This window comes from Nicotiana attenuata, chromosome 9, assembly GCF_001879085.1.
Source record: "Nicotiana attenuata strain UT chromosome 9, NIATTr2, whole genome shotgun sequence".
NCBI classification, from domain to species: Eukaryota; Viridiplantae; Streptophyta; class Magnoliopsida; order Solanales; family Solanaceae; genus Nicotiana; species Nicotiana attenuata.
The window spans coordinates 47057295-47075970 of record NC_031997.1 but is presented as its reverse complement, the minus strand read 5'-3'; the positions used below and the strand labels follow the sequence as shown (position 1 = coordinate 47075970).

The following is an 18676-nucleotide window of genomic DNA, read 5'->3' as shown; positions in this document are numbered from 1 at the left end:
CGTATTTTAAACTCAACGCTTTCAACAAATAACATATTTCAAAAACTATTACTTACTACATTAAAATCGATAAACTTTAAAGTTTGATGAATCTAGTGATAAGTAGGGATATTAAAAAAAAATCCGAAAAATCGAACCAAACCGATCAAAAAAATCGATATATTTTAGGTTTGGTTTGGCTTTGGTTTTGAATTTTAAAATTGGTTTGGTTTTTGTTTTAATAAAAAAACAACCGGAGAAAACCGAACCAAATCGACTATAGAAGTAGCTATTTAAATTTATTATATATATATATATATATATATATATATATATATATATATATATATATATATATATATATAAATTTTACGGTACATATTAGTCATTTGTATTTTTAGTCTAGTCCTTTGCTATATAATAATCTAATTCTTTGCCTTTTCATTCTAGTTTGATTGGTAGTTTTCTTTTGCTATGTAAAAGAACTTATTTCATGTTAAAAATAATCAATTTTTAATTGAGTACTTAAAGTAGCCTATTTGATTCAATTATCATCAATATATCTTGGTAAATGATACATTTTTCAAAGAGCAATTGGTTTGATAGTGTTATGTTGAAAACGTAGTCGCCAGAATATGTGTTTGGCAGTGTATGTCTCATATTTAAGAAAAAACCGATAAATAACCGAAAAAATCGAAAACCCGACAAAAATCGGATCGATAAAAAATCGACTTAATTGGTTTGGTTTGGTTCCAATATTTTAAGAACCGACTTACTTGGTTTGATTTCTTTAAAGGAAAAACTGATCAAAACTGAACCATGAACACCCCTAGTAATAAGAACCTAATGAATAAATGAATCAAATTAAAATATTGTATCCGCCTATGCATGTATAGGACATTGTGATACATAAAAAATCTAAAATAAATTTACAATTACTATCCTAGACCCGTACGGATTTATCCTCACTTTCCATTCTCATTACGATATGGAGTTTGTCTAAGGTGACACGTGCACCTCTTGCAATCCTAAAAGCATGTAAGTCCTATTCCTACTTGGCACGTTACATAAAAAAAGAGAGAAAGAGACAAAAAGGAAACGGAAACGTGAAAGGAACCAGCAATTAGTTGACCATCTTTCTACCATTACCTACCGTACATGCTTCTGAAACGCATCTGATTCTGCCGAAAGTTCTTTCAAATAGGATCCATTCTCTAATTTGCCCCTTTGACCTCAACAAAGCATAATACAAGTATAAACCCCACACAAAATCTTAATCAACTTACCAAAAAAGAACGTGATTTTCACCTTTTATATTACTTGTTTCCATTGAATATTCACCACATGCTTCTCATGTCTTTTTCACTTTCATTACCAAATATTTCACCTTTAAACCCCCAAAAATCCCACTAATTCATTGTTTTATCAAATTTAGAGACATCTGAAGCCAAGCAGCAGGTAAAGTTTAGTTACTTGTCAAGTTTTGAAACTTTATCAAGTCAAAAGTCAAGTGGAATTTTTGGGTGTTTTCTTATGATTTTCTGATCTTTTCTGAATATGATCCTGATTTTGCTTTTTTGATATTATTTGCTGAGATGGGTTTTCAGAATCAGAGATAGCTGGTTGACTCTTGGTATTCATTTTACTTGTTAAATTCTTAAGCTTCTGCAAGTCAAAAGTCAAAGTGAGTTCCAATTTTGGTTTGTTTTATTTTCTTTAATCTTCTATGCATATTGGATTCTGATTTTTTTTTTTTTTGAAATTTGGAAGTGTACCCAAGGGTTAAGGTGAGGCAACAGAAAGAAGAAGACGATGAGTATGCATATGAGTCTTTGCCATCATTGAAGGCTTTTGAATCCCTTTCCTTAAGTGACTTATCTTCTTCAGGTATACTTTTGTCTGTTGAATCCCATCTTTCATTCTTATATTATCTTTGTTTTTTGCTAATATAACTTGGTCTTGCAATCAATTTCTATTTTAGCTTTTGTGTGTGTGTGTGAGAGCTGAGGGTCTATTGGAAACAACACACTACTCTGCCCAGACCCCACTTATGTGATTACACTGGGTTGTTGTTGTTGTTGTGATTAACTATTTTTGGATTGCTCTTTATCATGCAAGATTAGGGGAACTTAAAAAAATTCTGTTTTATGAGGATTCTGGATCAACATCATACCTTCCTATAGCTTTAGCCCAAAATCAAACCTTCTAGATATTATAATTTTTTGCTATTTAGACTTGTATGTCAGTGTTGTGATAACTAAGTACCTCTAGTTTTAAACAGATCCTAATTAATTTGCCGTAGAAGACTAATTGTTAGTCAATATTGGATGAAATCAGCTCAAATGGAGCGAAATGGATGTGGAGGCTCATCTATTATATTTAGGTGTAGTTGAATTGAATAGGCTTTGATTGTCGAGTTGATATGGATGTAGAGGATCTATTTTTCGATTTAAATTTTTCTTGTAAATGGATATCGACATGGCGACATTGGTCTGACTTGCTATTTGTTTCTTAAAATGCTGTAATGATGGTTCTATACAATTCATCAAACTAATTGTAGTTGACTTAGTTTTCTTTTGCGTATACTCCTGCTTTCCTTAAGCATGGCACATTGTAAGTATGGATTTAATTGTAATATCCTGATGCAAGCAAAGGAATAATGCACGGCATCATATTCTACTTAACCTCTTACAGATTTCTACTTGTAAATAATCCTAGAAGTAGAGGCTTAGAGCATTTCCATTTTGTGTATGCTGGTCCTTGACCTTGTCTATTTTGAGCTGAATCCTGATGTGTTGCATGATTAGACTTCCTTCCAGTACTGTACTGTGTTTGATGACCCTATTCAAAAGCTTTCTGATGTGTCGCTTGATTACCACTAATACCACAGCTTTCTATGGTTGATCAACCAGGTCAGCTTTAGCGGATGCATATCCATCTTCTATCTTGTGACTATGAGAATATGTTTTGTTTTAAGTCTCCAAATCCCTGTAGTTCTTGCTACTTCTCACGTTTTGTTGTCTTGCATAATGCTCATTGAAGGCTTTGATTTGTTGGTTAATTTCACAGTACACCATTTTCAAAACCATGACACACACAGTATAGATGGTTGGATTTAAGCAAAAAATGGGAGTTTGCATATTAACATCCAGCAACAACTTCGGACATACTATTGTAGTATTCAACTGATTCCATCAATACATCATTGCCTTTCCATATCCATCATTTTATTTGTTCTCAGCTTTAGTAGTGTCTGACCTTTTCCTTGCTTTTTCTCCTTTGCTCTTTTCTGATGGTGTATAAAGATGATTCGCCAACATCAGTTGTGAGGATACCCCGAGCATGTATTTTAAGCCCAGATAGACATGGGATTTCATCATCAACAGGTTACATACTTCTTTTTACAACTTTTTGTTACCGCCTACTTTAAAAGCGGATTGGCATTCACTCTGCTGATTGGTCAGGGAGAACAAAGGACAATAACCAAAACATTTCTGGTGGAAGCAAAACAAATGCAAGGGCCAGTTCAGTCCCACGACCACGTGCAGTCTTATCAAGTCCTGGTAATCCCTGATAAACTTTGCATTGTAGAATTAACTCCTTCGTGGGGGTAACCCAAACTTGAACTTCTAGATACTGAATGGTGTAGCACAACCGTATTTGTTCATGAACAAAGTGCGATGGAAGAAACCTGAAAATGCACTTGACATTTACATTTTACGTGCTTTTTGTTGACATTATCATGTAAATCTTACATTCCCCGTCCTTATGGATCTGAACAGCTTTTTGCTGATACCTTAAATTTAAAATTGTTATTTTCGGGCCAGTAAGTGTGGCTGTGTATAAGAAAAGGAAACCCGTAATAGGTATGTAGAGTAGGTTCATCTTCATTGCGATTTGTGAGCTACTTCGCACGAGTTCTGCTGATAATGATACCACACCTTTTAGGTAATATGTTGTCTCTCCATATTACCTAAATGGATAAAGCAGAGTAATAAGGGGTGATTCTACACTAACATGACTAATGATACCCTCGCGTAGTTTCCCAGTGCATCGGATATATACTTCGGCTATACAAATAAATACACTTCATGCACATAATCAACATATAAGTACTGGTTTTCAGTGAGACATCAAGGGGAATTTATGTTGTCTCTCCATATTACCTAAATGGATAAAGCAGAGTAATAAGGGGTGATTCTACACTAACATGACTAATGATACCCTCGCGTAGTTTGCCAGTGCATCGGATATATACTTCGGCTATTCAAATAAATACACTTCATGCACATAATCAACATATAAGTACTGGTTTTCAGTGAGACATCAAGGGAAATTTGCTGTATTTGATTGAGCACGACGGATCTGCATTATTCTCGCATCAGAAATGAACTTACCAACTCATCTAACAAATTTGCTTAGATGAGAAATAGGAATTTTGCTGATACATTTCCAAAAGTTATTCTTGATTCTGCACTATTTTGCTGAAAGTATTGGAATTTTGTTTGCAGATAATGATCAGATGATAAGAAATAGGGGCAAGACGAAAGCAGAACTAATTTCAGGCTTGAAAAGTTGCAATTCATGTCAAAACAGACATCACACCAGGTGCAAAATTTTTCCAAAATCAATTCAAGCTGAAAACCCTACAATTGGAAATAAGGGCTCAAAAGAAACAGCTGATGTAAAACTTGATCCTCGGGCAAGAGGAAGGCTAGTAAAAGCTGATCAAAGTCAAAAGACACATCTTCGTAAAGGAGATCAAGATTCTTAACAGTCCGTATTGTCCGAGTAATAACTTTCAAATAGGATTGTTCTAGCCTGCATACTAATTGTGAAAGTTTCTGACTGCAATTGGTCGCGCTTGACCAAGTTATAACTGAACTAGAAACTCTTCAAAGAGCAACCTTAATGAGATGATTTCTTTTACGATAAAACTCATCCTCTTTGCAGAAAATTCTGCATCTTCAGACTGTTGACGTGTTACACCATCGTCTAGCTGCAAGTGCTTAATTTCAATTTAAAAGTGTCATTGACCAGTAAGTAATGTTTTCCCTGTGAAAAGTTATGTTTTATCTGTTTTTACCTTTAGCATCAGTGAATAGCCAAACTTTCTTGCTGTCATGGCTCCTTTATTAGTTGAAATTGTTGGTTAGTCCTCATTAATGGAACTTAAACTTGTTTTGGAGACATTACATTTTTGAGTCTTGTCCTTAATGTTATGTTTGTTGTACCTTTTTTAGACCAAATATTCATTGTCAGTTTAGACTTTTCCCCAATGTCATAATGCCTTCTGCACCATAAACACAAGCATAATTGAATTATGTATAAGGCAGGATACAACCACTTACTCAGTTGTTGCACCCGAGAACTTAGGAGTCGTTTGGTTGGGAAACAACTCATCCTAGGACTAATTATTTCGGGATTAGTTATCTCGAGATTGTTGTTGTGACGACCCAAAGAGTCATCACCCGTTTTCTTACCCATTCTGTACTTCCGAGGCCTTGAAAACCTCATTTAGGGTTGCCTCGATTTGTGTGCGCAGTCCGGGCGCGTAGCCGGAAAGCTTAAATATGAATTCTGTGTGAAAAATGCTAAATTTTGATATTAATATGAATAAATTTGACTTCGCTCAACATTTTGGGTAAACGGACCCGGACCCGTGATTTGACGGTCCCGGTGGGTCCGTAGGAAAATATGGGACTTGGGCGTATGCCCGGAATCGAATTCCGAGGTCCCAAGCCTGAGAAATGAATTTTTGTGTGAAATTGTTTTCTGGAAATGATTAAGGAAAATGAAAATGAAATTTGATTAAAAGACTATGGTATCGGGCTCGTATTTTGGTTCCGGCGCCCGGTACAAGTCTTATATATGGTTTAAGCGTTTTCTGTAAAGTTTGGTTGAAAACGGACGTCGTTTGACGTGTTTCGGACTTGAAATGGAAAATTTGATGTTTTATGAAAATTTGGAAGAAATCATGAGTTTTGAGGCTTGATTCAATGTATATCATGTTATTTTGGCGATTTGATCGCGCGAGTAAGTCCGTAGGATGTTTTTGAGGTTGTGTGCATATTTGGTTTGGAGCCCCGAGGGCTCGGGTGAGTTTTGGGTAGGTGTCGGAGTGCATTTTTAAACTTAAAAAAAAATCTGGTATGATCAGGCCTGCAGGCTTCGCATTTGCGAAGGCTGGTTCGCAAATGCGAACTCGCAAATGCGAAGGCTGGATCGCAAATGCGAAACCAGCCCAGGCCTGCCTCGGATCGCAAATGCGAAGAAATCCTTCGCAAAAGCGAAGGTCAAGTGTTCGCAAATGCGAGGCCTTATTCGCAAATGCGAAGGCTCCAGATGGGTCTGAGTTCGCAAATGCGAACTATGGTTCGCAATTCTCACATTTGTCGGGGTTCGCAGTTCGCAATTCCCATATCTGCAGTCCAGCAATTTTCATACTTAGTCGAATTTTAGGCCATTTTTCACCCCACTTCAAAATACAACTCCTTAGGCGATTTTTCAAGAACAAGTTTCATCCCAAATCATTTGTAAGTCGATTTTTACTTAATTCTTTCAATCATTAACATCATTTAACATATTTTCCACTTAAAATCAAAGATTTTCATGGGTGAAATTGAGGGTCTTGGGTAGAACCTAGGTTTTCTAAAAATTGGGGGAATGGGTAACCGGGTTTTGGTTCGAATCTCGGGTTTTGACCACGTGGGCCCGGGGGCGATTTTGGAATTTTTGGGAAAAGCTTTGGGAAATTCATTTTTATGCATCCAAATTGATTCATTTAGTGTTTATTAAAGCAATTAAGTAATTTGTGACTAGATTCGAGCGGATTGGAGGTGGAATCACGGGGTAAAGCCAAAGTTGAGGCTGAGGTTGAGTTGAGTTCAAGGCATCGAGGTAAGTGTTTGGTTTAACCCTTGCTTGAGGGAATAGGAGTTGAGTCTTATTTGTAACTTGCTAATTGTCGAGTACGATGTATAGACATGGTGACGAGTATCTATACATTGGTGTCTTGCATGACCGTGAGTCCTTGTTTTGCAAATAGTTTGGTTGTTGTTATGCCTTCCATGCTTAAATGATGACTTCCACATGTTGTAAAGATCTTGTGAAAGAGATTGTGATCTTTGAACTTCGTGGAGCATTGGCTCGGGTTGAAATACAAATTGTGAAGGTATATGAGATAAGTAACTCCTTGGAGATGTGGCTCAAGTTATAATGTGAACTTTGAGATGAAAGTGAAAGAAAGAGAAGAGTTAATGATTTATTCCCTTGTCGGGACGTTGTTGGTTATTGATGTTGTACCCTTGCCGGGTTTTTATTTGTTTGTTTGTGTACCCTTGCCGGGACTTCCATTCTTGTTTTATTATTCCCTTGCCCTTGTTTGTGATTTGTTGATTGGGTGAGGAAGAGTGTTAAAGCACAAAGGGTGATTCCGTGCATTAAATGATATTTGTGGATCGGGTTGCGCGCCGCAACAATGCTAAGTGATATGGATCGGGTTGCATGCCGCAACAATGATATTTGTGGATCGGGTTGCACGCCGCAACAATGCTAAACGATATTGCTCGGGTTGCATGCCGCAACAGTAATGTTATATATATTGGGATCGGGTTGCGCGCCGCAACAATTATTGATACAAGTGTGTTTATTTTGGATATTAGTCTCTTGTCCGCTGTAAATTTTAAGCTGTCTTTAGACTGTTACTCTGGATTTACTGCTAATACTGTTATCTCCCCACAACATGCTTCCCCTCCCATATTGTTTACTTGTCTTGTATTTCGATTCCGATGTATATATATAACTACACAGGTTTATGTGGTGGTCCGGTCTAGCCTCGTCACTACTTTGCCGGGGTTAGGCTAGACATTTACCAGCACATGGGGTTGGTTGTGCTGATACTACACTCTGTGCTATTTTGCACAGGTCTAGGTTTCGAGCAGCAACAGCAGTAGTGTGAGAGCAGGCTTCATTTCAGCGAGACCCGAGGTAGCCTTGCAGGCGTCTGCAGGCCCGGCGTCTCCTCTATCCTTTATTTTATCTGTTATCTCATTCTAATCGAGACAAACAACTTATATTCTCTTTCAGACGTTTGTATGTAGTATTCTTAGCAGTTCGTGAGTACAGTGACACCAGTCTTGGGTAGAGGATTTTGTTGAACTTTCCGCATTTTTATTCAGTTCTATAAAATGTTAAGACTTCCGCTTATTATTGAATTTCGTTATTTTTTTTGTATTATTGCCGTAAATTGTTAAATGGAATAGATAATTAATGGACAAGTAATTAAATTTGGCTTGCCTAGCTCTCATTAGTAGGCGCCATCACGACTCACGAGGGTGGAAAATCCGGATCGTGTCAAGTTGGTATTAGAGCTCTAGGTTACATAGGTCTCACAACTCACGGACAAGCTTAGTAGAGTCTGAGGGATCGGTACGGAGACATCTGTATTTATCCCCAGAGGCTACCGAGTTAGGAAAAGTTTCACAATTGTTCTTTCTCGTCGTACGGTTTGGTTTCTCAATGCTAATTGAATTTCTACTCTGTTCTCTCGCAGATGGCGAGAACACGCGCTTCTTCATCTTTCGATCAGCAGTCTGAGCCCCAGACAGCTCCCGCTAGGGGCAGAGGGCGAGGCCGAGGCCGTGCTAGAGGCCGAGGTAAGGGCGGAGCTCAGCCCCGAGCAGTAGCACCAGTGGCGGAGCCTCAGGTTGACTTCGACGAGGAGGTTCCGGCCCCAGCCCCAGCAGTTCCGGTGGGCCCAACTCAGGTCCCAGAGGGGTTTATTGCTACCCCAGTTCTTCAGGACGCTCTAGTCCGATTGGTGGGCCTCATGGAGAGCGTTACCCGAGCAGGTATGCTTCCGATAGCACCAGCCGTCTCTCAGGCTGGAGGAGGGGCCCAGACTCCTGCTACTCGTACTCCGGAGCAGGGAGTTCCCCTGATTCAGACTCCAGCAGTTCAGCCAGTTGGAGCAGCTCAGCCGGGTGTGGTAGCCCAGGACGGTGATGGGGCAGCTATGTCTGCCGATGCTTTATGGAGGTTGGATAGGTTCACCAAGCTCTTCACTACTACATTCAGCGGTGCTTCTTCTGAGGATCCCCAGGATTTCTTATATAGCTGCCACGAGGTTCTTCGGAACATGGGTATTGTTGAGACCAATGGGGTCGATTTTACCGCCTTTCGCCTATCTGGATCTGCCAAGACTTGGTGGAGAGATTATTGCTTAGCCAGACCAGCATGGTTGCCGTCTTTGACTTGGGAGCAGTTTTTAGAGTTGTTTCTGGAGAAGTTTCTCCCCGTTACTCAGAGAGATGCTTATCAGAGGCAGTTTGAGCGCCTCCAGCAGGGTTCTATGACGGTCACTCAATATGAGACCAGGTTCATTGATCTAGCTCGCCATGCTCTTGTTATACTTCCCACCGAGAGGGAGAGAGGGTGAGGAGATTTATTGATGGTTTGATCCAGCCGATTCGTCTCCAGATGGATAGGGAGACTGGCAGTGAGATCAGCTTTCAGGAGGCGACCAATGTGGCCCGCAGAGTTGAGATGGTTCTATCACAGGGAGGTGGTCACGGGGGAGACAAGAGAGCCCGTCATTCCGGCAGATTCAGTGGTACCTCGTCTGGAGGTAGAGATTCATATGGCAGAGGCCATCCTCCTAGGCCCTTTCAATCAGCTCTCCAGATTTCTCACGGTGCATCAGGTGGCCGTGGTTCTCAGGCACATTATTCTGATCAGCAGGCATTCAGTGCACCGCCAGCTCCTATCAGCGCACCGCCACTTCAGAGTTTCCGTGGGGGTCATTCAGGTTGCCAGGGTCAGCCTCAGTTTCCTCAGCCACAACGTTCGGAGGGATGTTATGAGTGTGGTGAGTATGGCCACATCAGGAGGGCTTGTCCGAGATTGAGGGGTACTCAGTCGCAGCAGTAGGGTCCCCGTCCTATGATTCAGGCACCAGATGCTCCACAGCCAGCCCAGCCAGCTAGAGGCGGGGGTAGAGGTACTAGAGGTGGAGGTAAAGGTCATAGAGGTGGAGCTCAGACCGCCAGGGGTGGAGGCCATCCAGCAGCAGTTCGACCTAGAGATATGGTTCAGGGTGGTGGGGCCCAACCCCGATGTTATGCTCTTCAGGCTAGGCCGAGGCAGAGGCTTCAGATGCGGTTATTACAGGTACGGTTCTGGTTTGTGATAGAGATGCTTCAGTGTTGTTTGATCCGGGGTATACGTATTCGTATGTGTCATCCTATTTCGCCCCGTATTTGATCATGCCTAGTGATGCATTGGGTATTCCTGTTTATGTGTCTACACCGGTGGGTGATTCTATTGTGGTCGATCGAGTCCATCGCTATGGTGTTGTGGTGATTGGGGGCCTGGAGACTCGTGTAGATTTATTGCTTTTAAATATGGTCGACTTTGACATTATATTGGGGATGGATTGGTTATCACCCTATCACGCTATCTTGGACTGCATGCCAAGACGGTGACCTTAGCTTTACCGGGTATGCCTCGTTTAGAGTGGAGAGGGACTCCAGGTCATTCTACCCGCAGTGTCATATCGTATGTGAAGGCTCGGCGTATGGTCGAGAAGGGGTGTTTGGCTTATTTAGCTTATGTTCGGGATTCCAGTGCTGAGGTTCCCTCTATTGATTCTGTGCCCGTTGGTCATGATTTCCCTGATGTTTTTCCTTCAGACTTGCCTGGTATGCCACCCGACAGGGATATAGATTTCTGCATTGATCTGGCTCCGGGAACTCGGCCCATTTCTATTCCGCCATATCGTATGGCCCCGCCGGAGTTGAAGGAGTTAAAAGAACAGTTGCAGGATTTGCTTGAGAAGCGTTTCATTAGGCCCAGTGTCTCACCTTGGGGTGCGCCGGTGTTATTTGTCAAGAAGAAGGATGGGTCAAAGAGAATGTGTACTGATTACCGGCAATTGAATAAGGTAACGGTCAAGAATAAGTATCCACTGCCGAGGATTGATGATTTGTTCGACCAGCTTCAGGGTGCCAGGGTATTTTCCAAGATTGACTTGCGATCTGGTTACCATCAGTTAAGGATTAGGGCATCCGATGTCCCTAAGAAAGCCTTCCGCACTCGGTATGGGCATTATGAGTTCTTGGTTATGTCATTTGGGTTGACAAATGCCCCAGCAGCTTTCATGGACCTGATGAACCGAGTGTTCAGGCCTTATTTGGATTCATTCGTGATAGTGTTCATTGATGATATATTGATATACTCCTGCATCTAGGAGGAGCACGAGCAACATCTTAGAGTGGTTCTTCGGACTCTGAGGGATAGTCAGTTATATGCTAAGTTCTCGAAGTGTGAATTCTGGTTGGGTTCGGTTGCATTTTTGGGTCATGTTGTATCAGCCGAGGGTATTCAGGTGGACCCAAAGAAGATAGAGGCAATCAAGAGCTGGCCTAGACCAGCATCAGTTACAGAGATTCGGAGTTTCTTGGGGTTGGCAGGCTACTACAGACGGTTCGTGGAGGGGTTTTCATCTATTGCAGCCCCGATGACCAGATTGACCCAGAAGGGTGCCTAGTTCAGATGGTCGGATGAGTGTGAGGCGAGCTTTCAGAAGCTCAAGACAACTCTGACTACGGCACCCGTGTTGGTTTTGCCCACAGGTTCAGGGCCCTATACAGTCTATTGTGATGCTTCCCTATTGGGCTTGGAGCAGTGTTGATGCAGGATGGAAAGGTCATTGCCTATGCTTTGAGACAGTTGAAAATTCATGAGAAGAACTATCCAGTGCATGATCTAGAGTTGGCAGCCATAGTTCACGCCTTGAAGATTTGGAGGCATTATCTGTATGGCGTGGCGTGTGAGGTGTTCACTGATCACAAGAGTCTTCAGTACTTGTTCAAGCAAAAGGAGTTGAATTTGAGGCAGAGGAGGTGGTTGGAATTGTTGAAGGATTATGATGTCACCATTCTGTAACATCCGGGGAAGGCCAATGTGGTGGCCAATGCTTTGAGTAGGAAGTCAGCCAGTATGGGCAGTCTTGCTTATATTCCGGTCAGTCAGAGGCCGCTTGCTTTGGATGTTCAGGCTTTAGCCAATCAGTTCGTGAGACTGGATGTTTCTGAGCCCAGTCGTGTGTTAGCTTGCACGGTCGCTCGTTCTTCATTTTTGGAGCGTATCCGTAATCGGCAGTTGATGATCCTCATTTGTGTGTCCTTAGAGACACGGTGCAGCGAGGAGGTGCCAAGCAGGTTACCTTAGATGCGGATGGAGTTTTGAGATTGCAGGGGCGAGTTTGTGTGCCCAATGTGGATGGGCTTCGAGAGTTGATTTTAGAGGAGACCCATAGCTCCAGATACTCTATTCATCCGGGCGCCGCGAAGATGTATCAGGATTTGCGGCAGCATTATTCGTGGCGTAGAATGAAGAAGGATATCGTAGCATATGTGGCTCGTTGTTTGAATTGTCAGCAGGTTAAATATGAGCATCTGAGGCCTGGTGGTGTATTTCAGAGGATTGAGCTTCCCGAGTGGAAGTGGGAGAGGATCACAATAGACTTCGTTACTGGACTTCCGTTGACTCGGAAGAAGTTCGATGCAGTTTGGGTCATTGTGGATAGGCTGACCAAGTCAGCGCATTTCATTCATGTGGCAATCTCCTATTCATCCGAGAGATTAGCTGAGATTTATATCCGGGAGATTGTTCGCCTTCATGGTGTGCCAGCATCTATCATTTCGGACCGGGGTGCGCAGTTTACCTCGCGCTTCTGGAGAGCAGTTCAGCGAGAGTTGGGCACACGGGTTGAGTTGAGCACAACATTTCATCCCCAGACGGACGGGCAGTCCGAGCGGACTATTCAGATTTTGGAGGATATGCTTCGAGCTTATGTTATTGACTTTGGAGGTTCGTGGGATCAGTTCTTGCCTTTGACGGAGTTTGCCTACAACAACAGCTACCAGTCAAGCATCCAGATGGCCCCTTATGAGGCTTTATATGGTAGGCGATGTCGGTCTCCGGTTGGATGGTTTGAGCCGGGAGAGGCTCGGTTGTTGGGTACAGATTAGGTTCAGGAGGCCTTGGACAAGGTCAAGATCATTCAGGATAGGCTTCGTTCAGCTCAGGCTAGGCAAAAGAGTTATGCAGACCGCAAGGTTCGAGATGTGGCATTTATGGTTGGTGAGCGGGTATTGCTCCGAGTGTCGCCTATGAAGGGCGTGATGAGATTTGGGAAAAAGGGCAAGCTTAGCCCAAGGTTCATTGGTCCGTTTGAGGTTCTTGATCGAGTGGGAGAGGTGGCTTATAGACTTGCATTGCCGCCTAGCTTATCAGCCGTGTATCCAGTTTTTCATGTATCCATGCTTCGGAGGTATCACGGCGATCCAGCCCACGTGTTAGACTTCAGCACTGTCCAGTTGGACAAGGATTTGTCTTATGAGGAGGAGCCGTAGCTATTCTAGACCGGCAGGTTCCTCAGTTGAGATCCAAGAGTTTTCCTTCTGTTCGTGTTCAGTGGAGAGGTCAGCCTCCTGAGGCATCGACCTGGGAGTCCGAGTCCGATATGCGGGGTCGTTATCCTCATCTTTTTCCCGACTTAGGTACTTCTTTCTTTTGTCCGTTCGAGGACGAACAGTTGATTTAGAGGTGGAGAATGTGACGACCCAAAGGGTCATCACTCATCACCTATTTTCTTACCCATTCTGTACTTCCGAGGCCTTGAAAACCTCATTTAGGGTTGCCTCGATTTGTGTGCGCAGTCCGGGCGCGTAGCCGGAAAGCTTAAATATGAATTCTGTGTGAAAAATGCTAAATTTTGATATTAATATGAATAAATTTGACTTCGGTCAATATTTTGGGTAAACGGACCCGGACCCGTGATTTGACGGTCCCGGTAGGTCCGTATGAAAATATGGGACTTGGGCGTATGCCCGGAATCGAATTCCGAGGTCCCAAGCCTGAGAAATGGATTTTTGTGTGAAATTGTTTTCTGAAAATGATTAAGGAAAATGAAAATGAAATTTGATTAAAAGACTATGGTATCGGGCCCGTATTTTGGTTCCGGAGCCCGGTACAAGTCTTATATATGGTTTAAGCGCTTTCTGTAAAGTTTGGTTGAAAACGGAGGTCGTTTGACGTGTTTCGGACTTAAAATGGAAAATTTGATGTTTTATGAAAATTTGGAAGTAATCATGAGTTTTGAGGCTTGAGTCGATGTATATGATGTTATTTTGGCGATTTGATCGTGCGTATAAGTCCGTAGGATGTTTTTGAGGTTGTGTGCATATTTGGTTTGGAGCCCCGAGAGCTCGGGTAAGTTTTGGGTATGTGTCGGAGTGCATTTTTAAACTTAAAAAAAAATCTGGTATGATCAGGCTTGCAGGCTTCGCATTCGCAAATGCGAACTCGCAAATGCGAAGGCTGGATCGCAAATACGAAACCAGCCCAGGCCTGCCTCGGATCGCAAATGCGAAGAAATCCTTCGCAAAAGCGAAGGTCTAGTGTTCGCAAATGCGAGGCCTTATTCGCAAATGCGAAGGTCTCCAGATGGGTCTGAGTTCGCAAATGCGAACTATGGTTCGCAATTCCCACATTTGGTCGGGGTTCGCAGTTCGCAATTCCCATATGTGCAGCCCAGCAATTTTCATACTTAGTCGAATTTTAGGCCATTTTTCACCCTACTTTCAAAATACAACTCCTTAAGCGATTTTTCAAGAACAAGTTTCATCCCAAATCATTTGTAAGTCGATTTTTACTTAATTCTTTCAATCGTTAACATCATTTGACATATTTTTCACTTAAAATCAAAGATTTTCATGGGTGAAATTGGGAGTTTTGGGTAGAACCTAGGTTTTCTAAAAATTGGGGATTTGGACCTCAATTTGAGGTCCGATTTCAAAACAATTTACATGTTTGAGTTCGTGGGGGAATGGGTAACCGGGTTTTGGTTCGAATCTCGAGTTTTGACCACGTGGGCCCGGGGGCGATTTTGGAATTTTTGGGAAAAACTTTGGAAAATTCATTTTTATGCATTCAAATTGATTCATTTAGTGTTTATTAAAGAAATTAAGAAATTTGTGACTAGATTCGAGCGGATTGGAGGTGGAATCACGGGGTAAAGCCATAGTTGAGGCTTGAGTTGAGTTCAAGGCATCGAGGTAAGTGTTTGGTTTAACCCTAGCTTGAGGGAATAAGAGTTGAGCCTTATTTGTAACTTGCTAATTGTCGAGTACGATGTATAGACATGGTGACGAGTATCTATACATTGGTGTCTAGCATGACCGTGAGTCCTTGTTTTGCAAATAGTTTGGTTGTTGTTATGCCTTCCATGCTTAAATGATGACTCCCACATGTTGTAAAGATCTTGTGAAAGAGATTGTGATCTTTGAACTTCGTGGAGCATTGGCTCGGGCTGAAATACAAATTGTGAAGGTGTATGAGATAAGTAACTCCTTGGAGCATTGGCTCAAGTGATAATGTGAACTTTGAGATGAAAGTGAAAGAAAGAGAAGAGTTAATGATTTATTCCCTTGCCGGGACGTTGTTGGTTATTGATGTTGTACCCTTGCCGGGTTTTTATTTGTTTGTTTCTGTACCCTTGCCGGGACTTCCATTCTTGTTTTATTATTCCCTTGCCCTTGTTTGTGATTTATTGATTGGGTGAGGAAGAGTGTTAAAGCACGAAGGGTGATGCCATGCATTGAATGATAATTGTGGATCGGGTTGCGCGCCGCAACAATGCTAAATGATATGGATCGGGTTGCACGCCGCAACAATGATGTTTGTGGATCGGGTTGCACGCCGCAACAATTATTGATACAAGTGTATTTATTTTGGATATTAGTCTCTTGTCCGCTGTAAATTCTAAGCTGCCTTTAGACTGTTACTCTGGATTTACTGTTAATACTGTTATCTCCCCACAGCATGCTTCCCCTCCCATATTGTTTACTTGTCTTGTATTTCGATTCCGCTGTATGTATATAACTGCACAGGTTTATGTGGTGGTCCAGTCTAGCCTCGTCACTACTTCGCCGGGGTTAGGCTAGACACTTACCAGCACATGGGGTCGGTTGTGCTGATACTACACCCTGTGCTATTTTGCACAGGTCTAGGTATTCGAGCAGCAGCAGCCGTAGTGTGAGAGCAGGCTTCATTTCAGCGAGACCCGAGGTAGCCTTGCAGGCGTCTGCAGGCCTGGCGTCTCCTCTATCCTTTATTTTATCTGTTATCTCATTGTAATCTAGACAAACAGCTTATATTCTCTTTCAGACGTTTGTATGTAGTATTCTTAGCAGTTCGTGAGTACAGTGACACCAGTCTTGGGTAGAGGATTTTGTTGAACTTTCCGCATTTTTATTCAGTTTTATAAAATGTTAAGACTTCCGCTTATTATTGAATTTCGTTATTTTTTTTTGTATTATTGCCGTAAATTGTTAAATGGATTAGATAATTAATGGACAAGTAATTAAATTTGGCTTGCCTAGCTCTCATTAGTAGGCGCCATCACGACTCCCGATGGTGGAAAATCCGGATCGTGACAGTTGTCCACCCTCCTATTGGGCTAAAAATAACACTACAAATCCCGGAATAACCAGTCCCGGGATTAGTTATTCCGGGATTTTATCCCAACCTAATGTGGGATAAACTCATTTCAAATTTAATGGTGAGATTAATCCCTTATCCCTCGTAGAGAACGAGCCCTCGGTGTTCATTTCCTGCAAACACCAATGCATTTTGCTTCCTGTATAACAATACATCAAAACTCCGCCTATAGGAGCTTGCTTACGCTGCCAGTCCCAAGCCCGGATAAAGGAGTTGTAGGTTCACAACTATTATAAAATTGTCATTTCATGATGAATCTGCATAGATCCAAACATCGTGTTTATGATATTCATACAGCTGACTCAAACTAGCTTGGATTGAGGCATGACTCTGTACAAAGCATCATTGAGCAGGGACTGTCAAGTCAGGAATACTAAAACTTGTAAAGGTACATTATTAGAAGCTCCAATAATGAAGAGGTACATTGTTAAAAGCTCCTCCCGGCCATGACAATTGACAAACTAAGAAAGAGCACACACACAACAAAACACTGTACTATAACAAAAAAATCTCAAACACTAGTGACACATTTTAAAATAAGATATATCTTAAACCATAGCGACGCGTTTTAAAGTCATGGGGGCCTATGCCCAAAGTGAACAATATCACTAATGGGCCGAGCTGTTACGGGTTAGTTTATTTATAACTCACTATCATAAATTGTTGCACATTCTAACGATAATCTTATATTTCAATCAAAGACAAGATGCATTAAAGGATGCATATTGTTGGCGCAAAGCTTAAAGAACATAAGATTTAATCTATGAGTTTAATATGTAGTAGAGGAATATACAGTGGCGTATTCAAAATTTTACGTTAGCAATGTTGTCCCATTCAACTTATTTGTGGTGATTTTAAGCCTTTTTTTTTCCTATCCTAAATTGATAATTTACTTTGTATTATTATGAAGTGTTGTCGCTCTATATCATATATACATTTTATTTTTATTTACACATACATACATATAAAGAAACTTTTTGTGAAGCGGATGCAACCTCCTTACTAGACATATCAGTTATCACTATTTCTAGATATTCTTTTGTACATTCTATTTCAATTATTATCTTAGACATGCCATTGGAGAAATTTATGCTAAATGGTCTATGAGGCTTACCTACACAGTAAACTCTACTCTACTTTAGAGGAGAAATTCAAAAATAGCCAGATTTATAAGTGGTCATTCAAAAAATAGCTATTGTTTCAAAAGTAATCGAAATTTAGCCACTTTTTATGTAAAGATAAATCTGAACGAAAACACTGTTCGAAATCCGGAAAAATACTCCAGTATAATATACTGGAACTTTTCGCGTGTTGGAGTTCCAGCATAATATGCTGGAAGTTCATACACAGGTGCACTGATCTCCAGTATATTATGCTGGAACTTTCCGTGTTGCAGAAAATAGTGACTATTTTTCAATAACTTTGCAAACGCTGACTATTTTTGAATGAACAGTCCGAGAACTGGCTAGCCCGTGTTATTTTTACTACATTAGACGGTAGGAACATAAAGCTTATTTATTACTACACCCTTTGGAAAAAGCCCAAGACTGTTGATAGAGTTAAGTTGTTTATGGAAGTTTTTAATTTATTTTTTGGTAATAAATGTGAAATTATATTACCAGCCAGTCAACCAAATTCAGATTTACAAAGAGAGAGCACTTTACCTGGTGACTCCAGGAAAAGCCTCAGTAAACAAAACAAAGTAACAACTCATCTAAGACAACTAATATCTATCACTAACTACATAGCATATGTATTATGTATCTAGCCTTCCTAGCTCGTTTAGAGAAGTTTTTAAAATTTACAACATGAAAAATTAAGTAATTAATAACAATTGACATTTTATTGAAAGATCAGAAAGGAAACCCCTTACATGGCATCATCACAAAACAACTCTTAATTTTCCATGACTTAACACAATTTTCTAGCTTTGGAAAATAAAAATGTTCATGCAGTTACGAATACAGTGTACTGGTTATGAGTACAACAAACTCAACACTCCGACCACCATCATTCTCACCCACAATCAACACTCGTCCACCTCAACTACCACAACTGACCACCCCATCAACCTACCACCACCCACTCGCCACATTCCTCAATCACAACTACTACAGCACCCGCCATTATT

General features: G+C 41.3%; 1 protein-coding gene and 1 pseudogene across 1 annotated transcript; both read left to right on the top strand.

The window, feature by feature from the left end:
- Nucleotides 1132–5174, top strand: LOC109232388. Its single transcript, XM_019398131.1, has 6 exons — nucleotides 1132–1437; nucleotides 1587–1663; nucleotides 1750–1866; nucleotides 3285–3365; nucleotides 3444–3542; nucleotides 4491–5174. Coding segments are annotated over exons 2-6 (561 nt in total). The 5' UTR covers nucleotides 1132–1437; nucleotides 1587–1662; the 3' UTR covers nucleotides 4754–5174.
- Nucleotides 10371–13537, top strand: LOC109232699 (annotated as a pseudogene).

Coding starts and splice junctions, on each gene's coding strand:
- LOC109232388 (XM_019398131.1), top strand. Junction 1,867..3,284: donor AAGTGACTTATCTTCTTCAG/GTATACTTTTGT, acceptor TGGTGTATAAAG/ATGATTCGCCAACATCAGTT. Junction 3,543..4,490: donor TGCAGTCTTATCAAGTCCTG/GTAATCCCTGAT, acceptor TTTTGTTTGCAG/ATAATGATCAGATGATAAGA.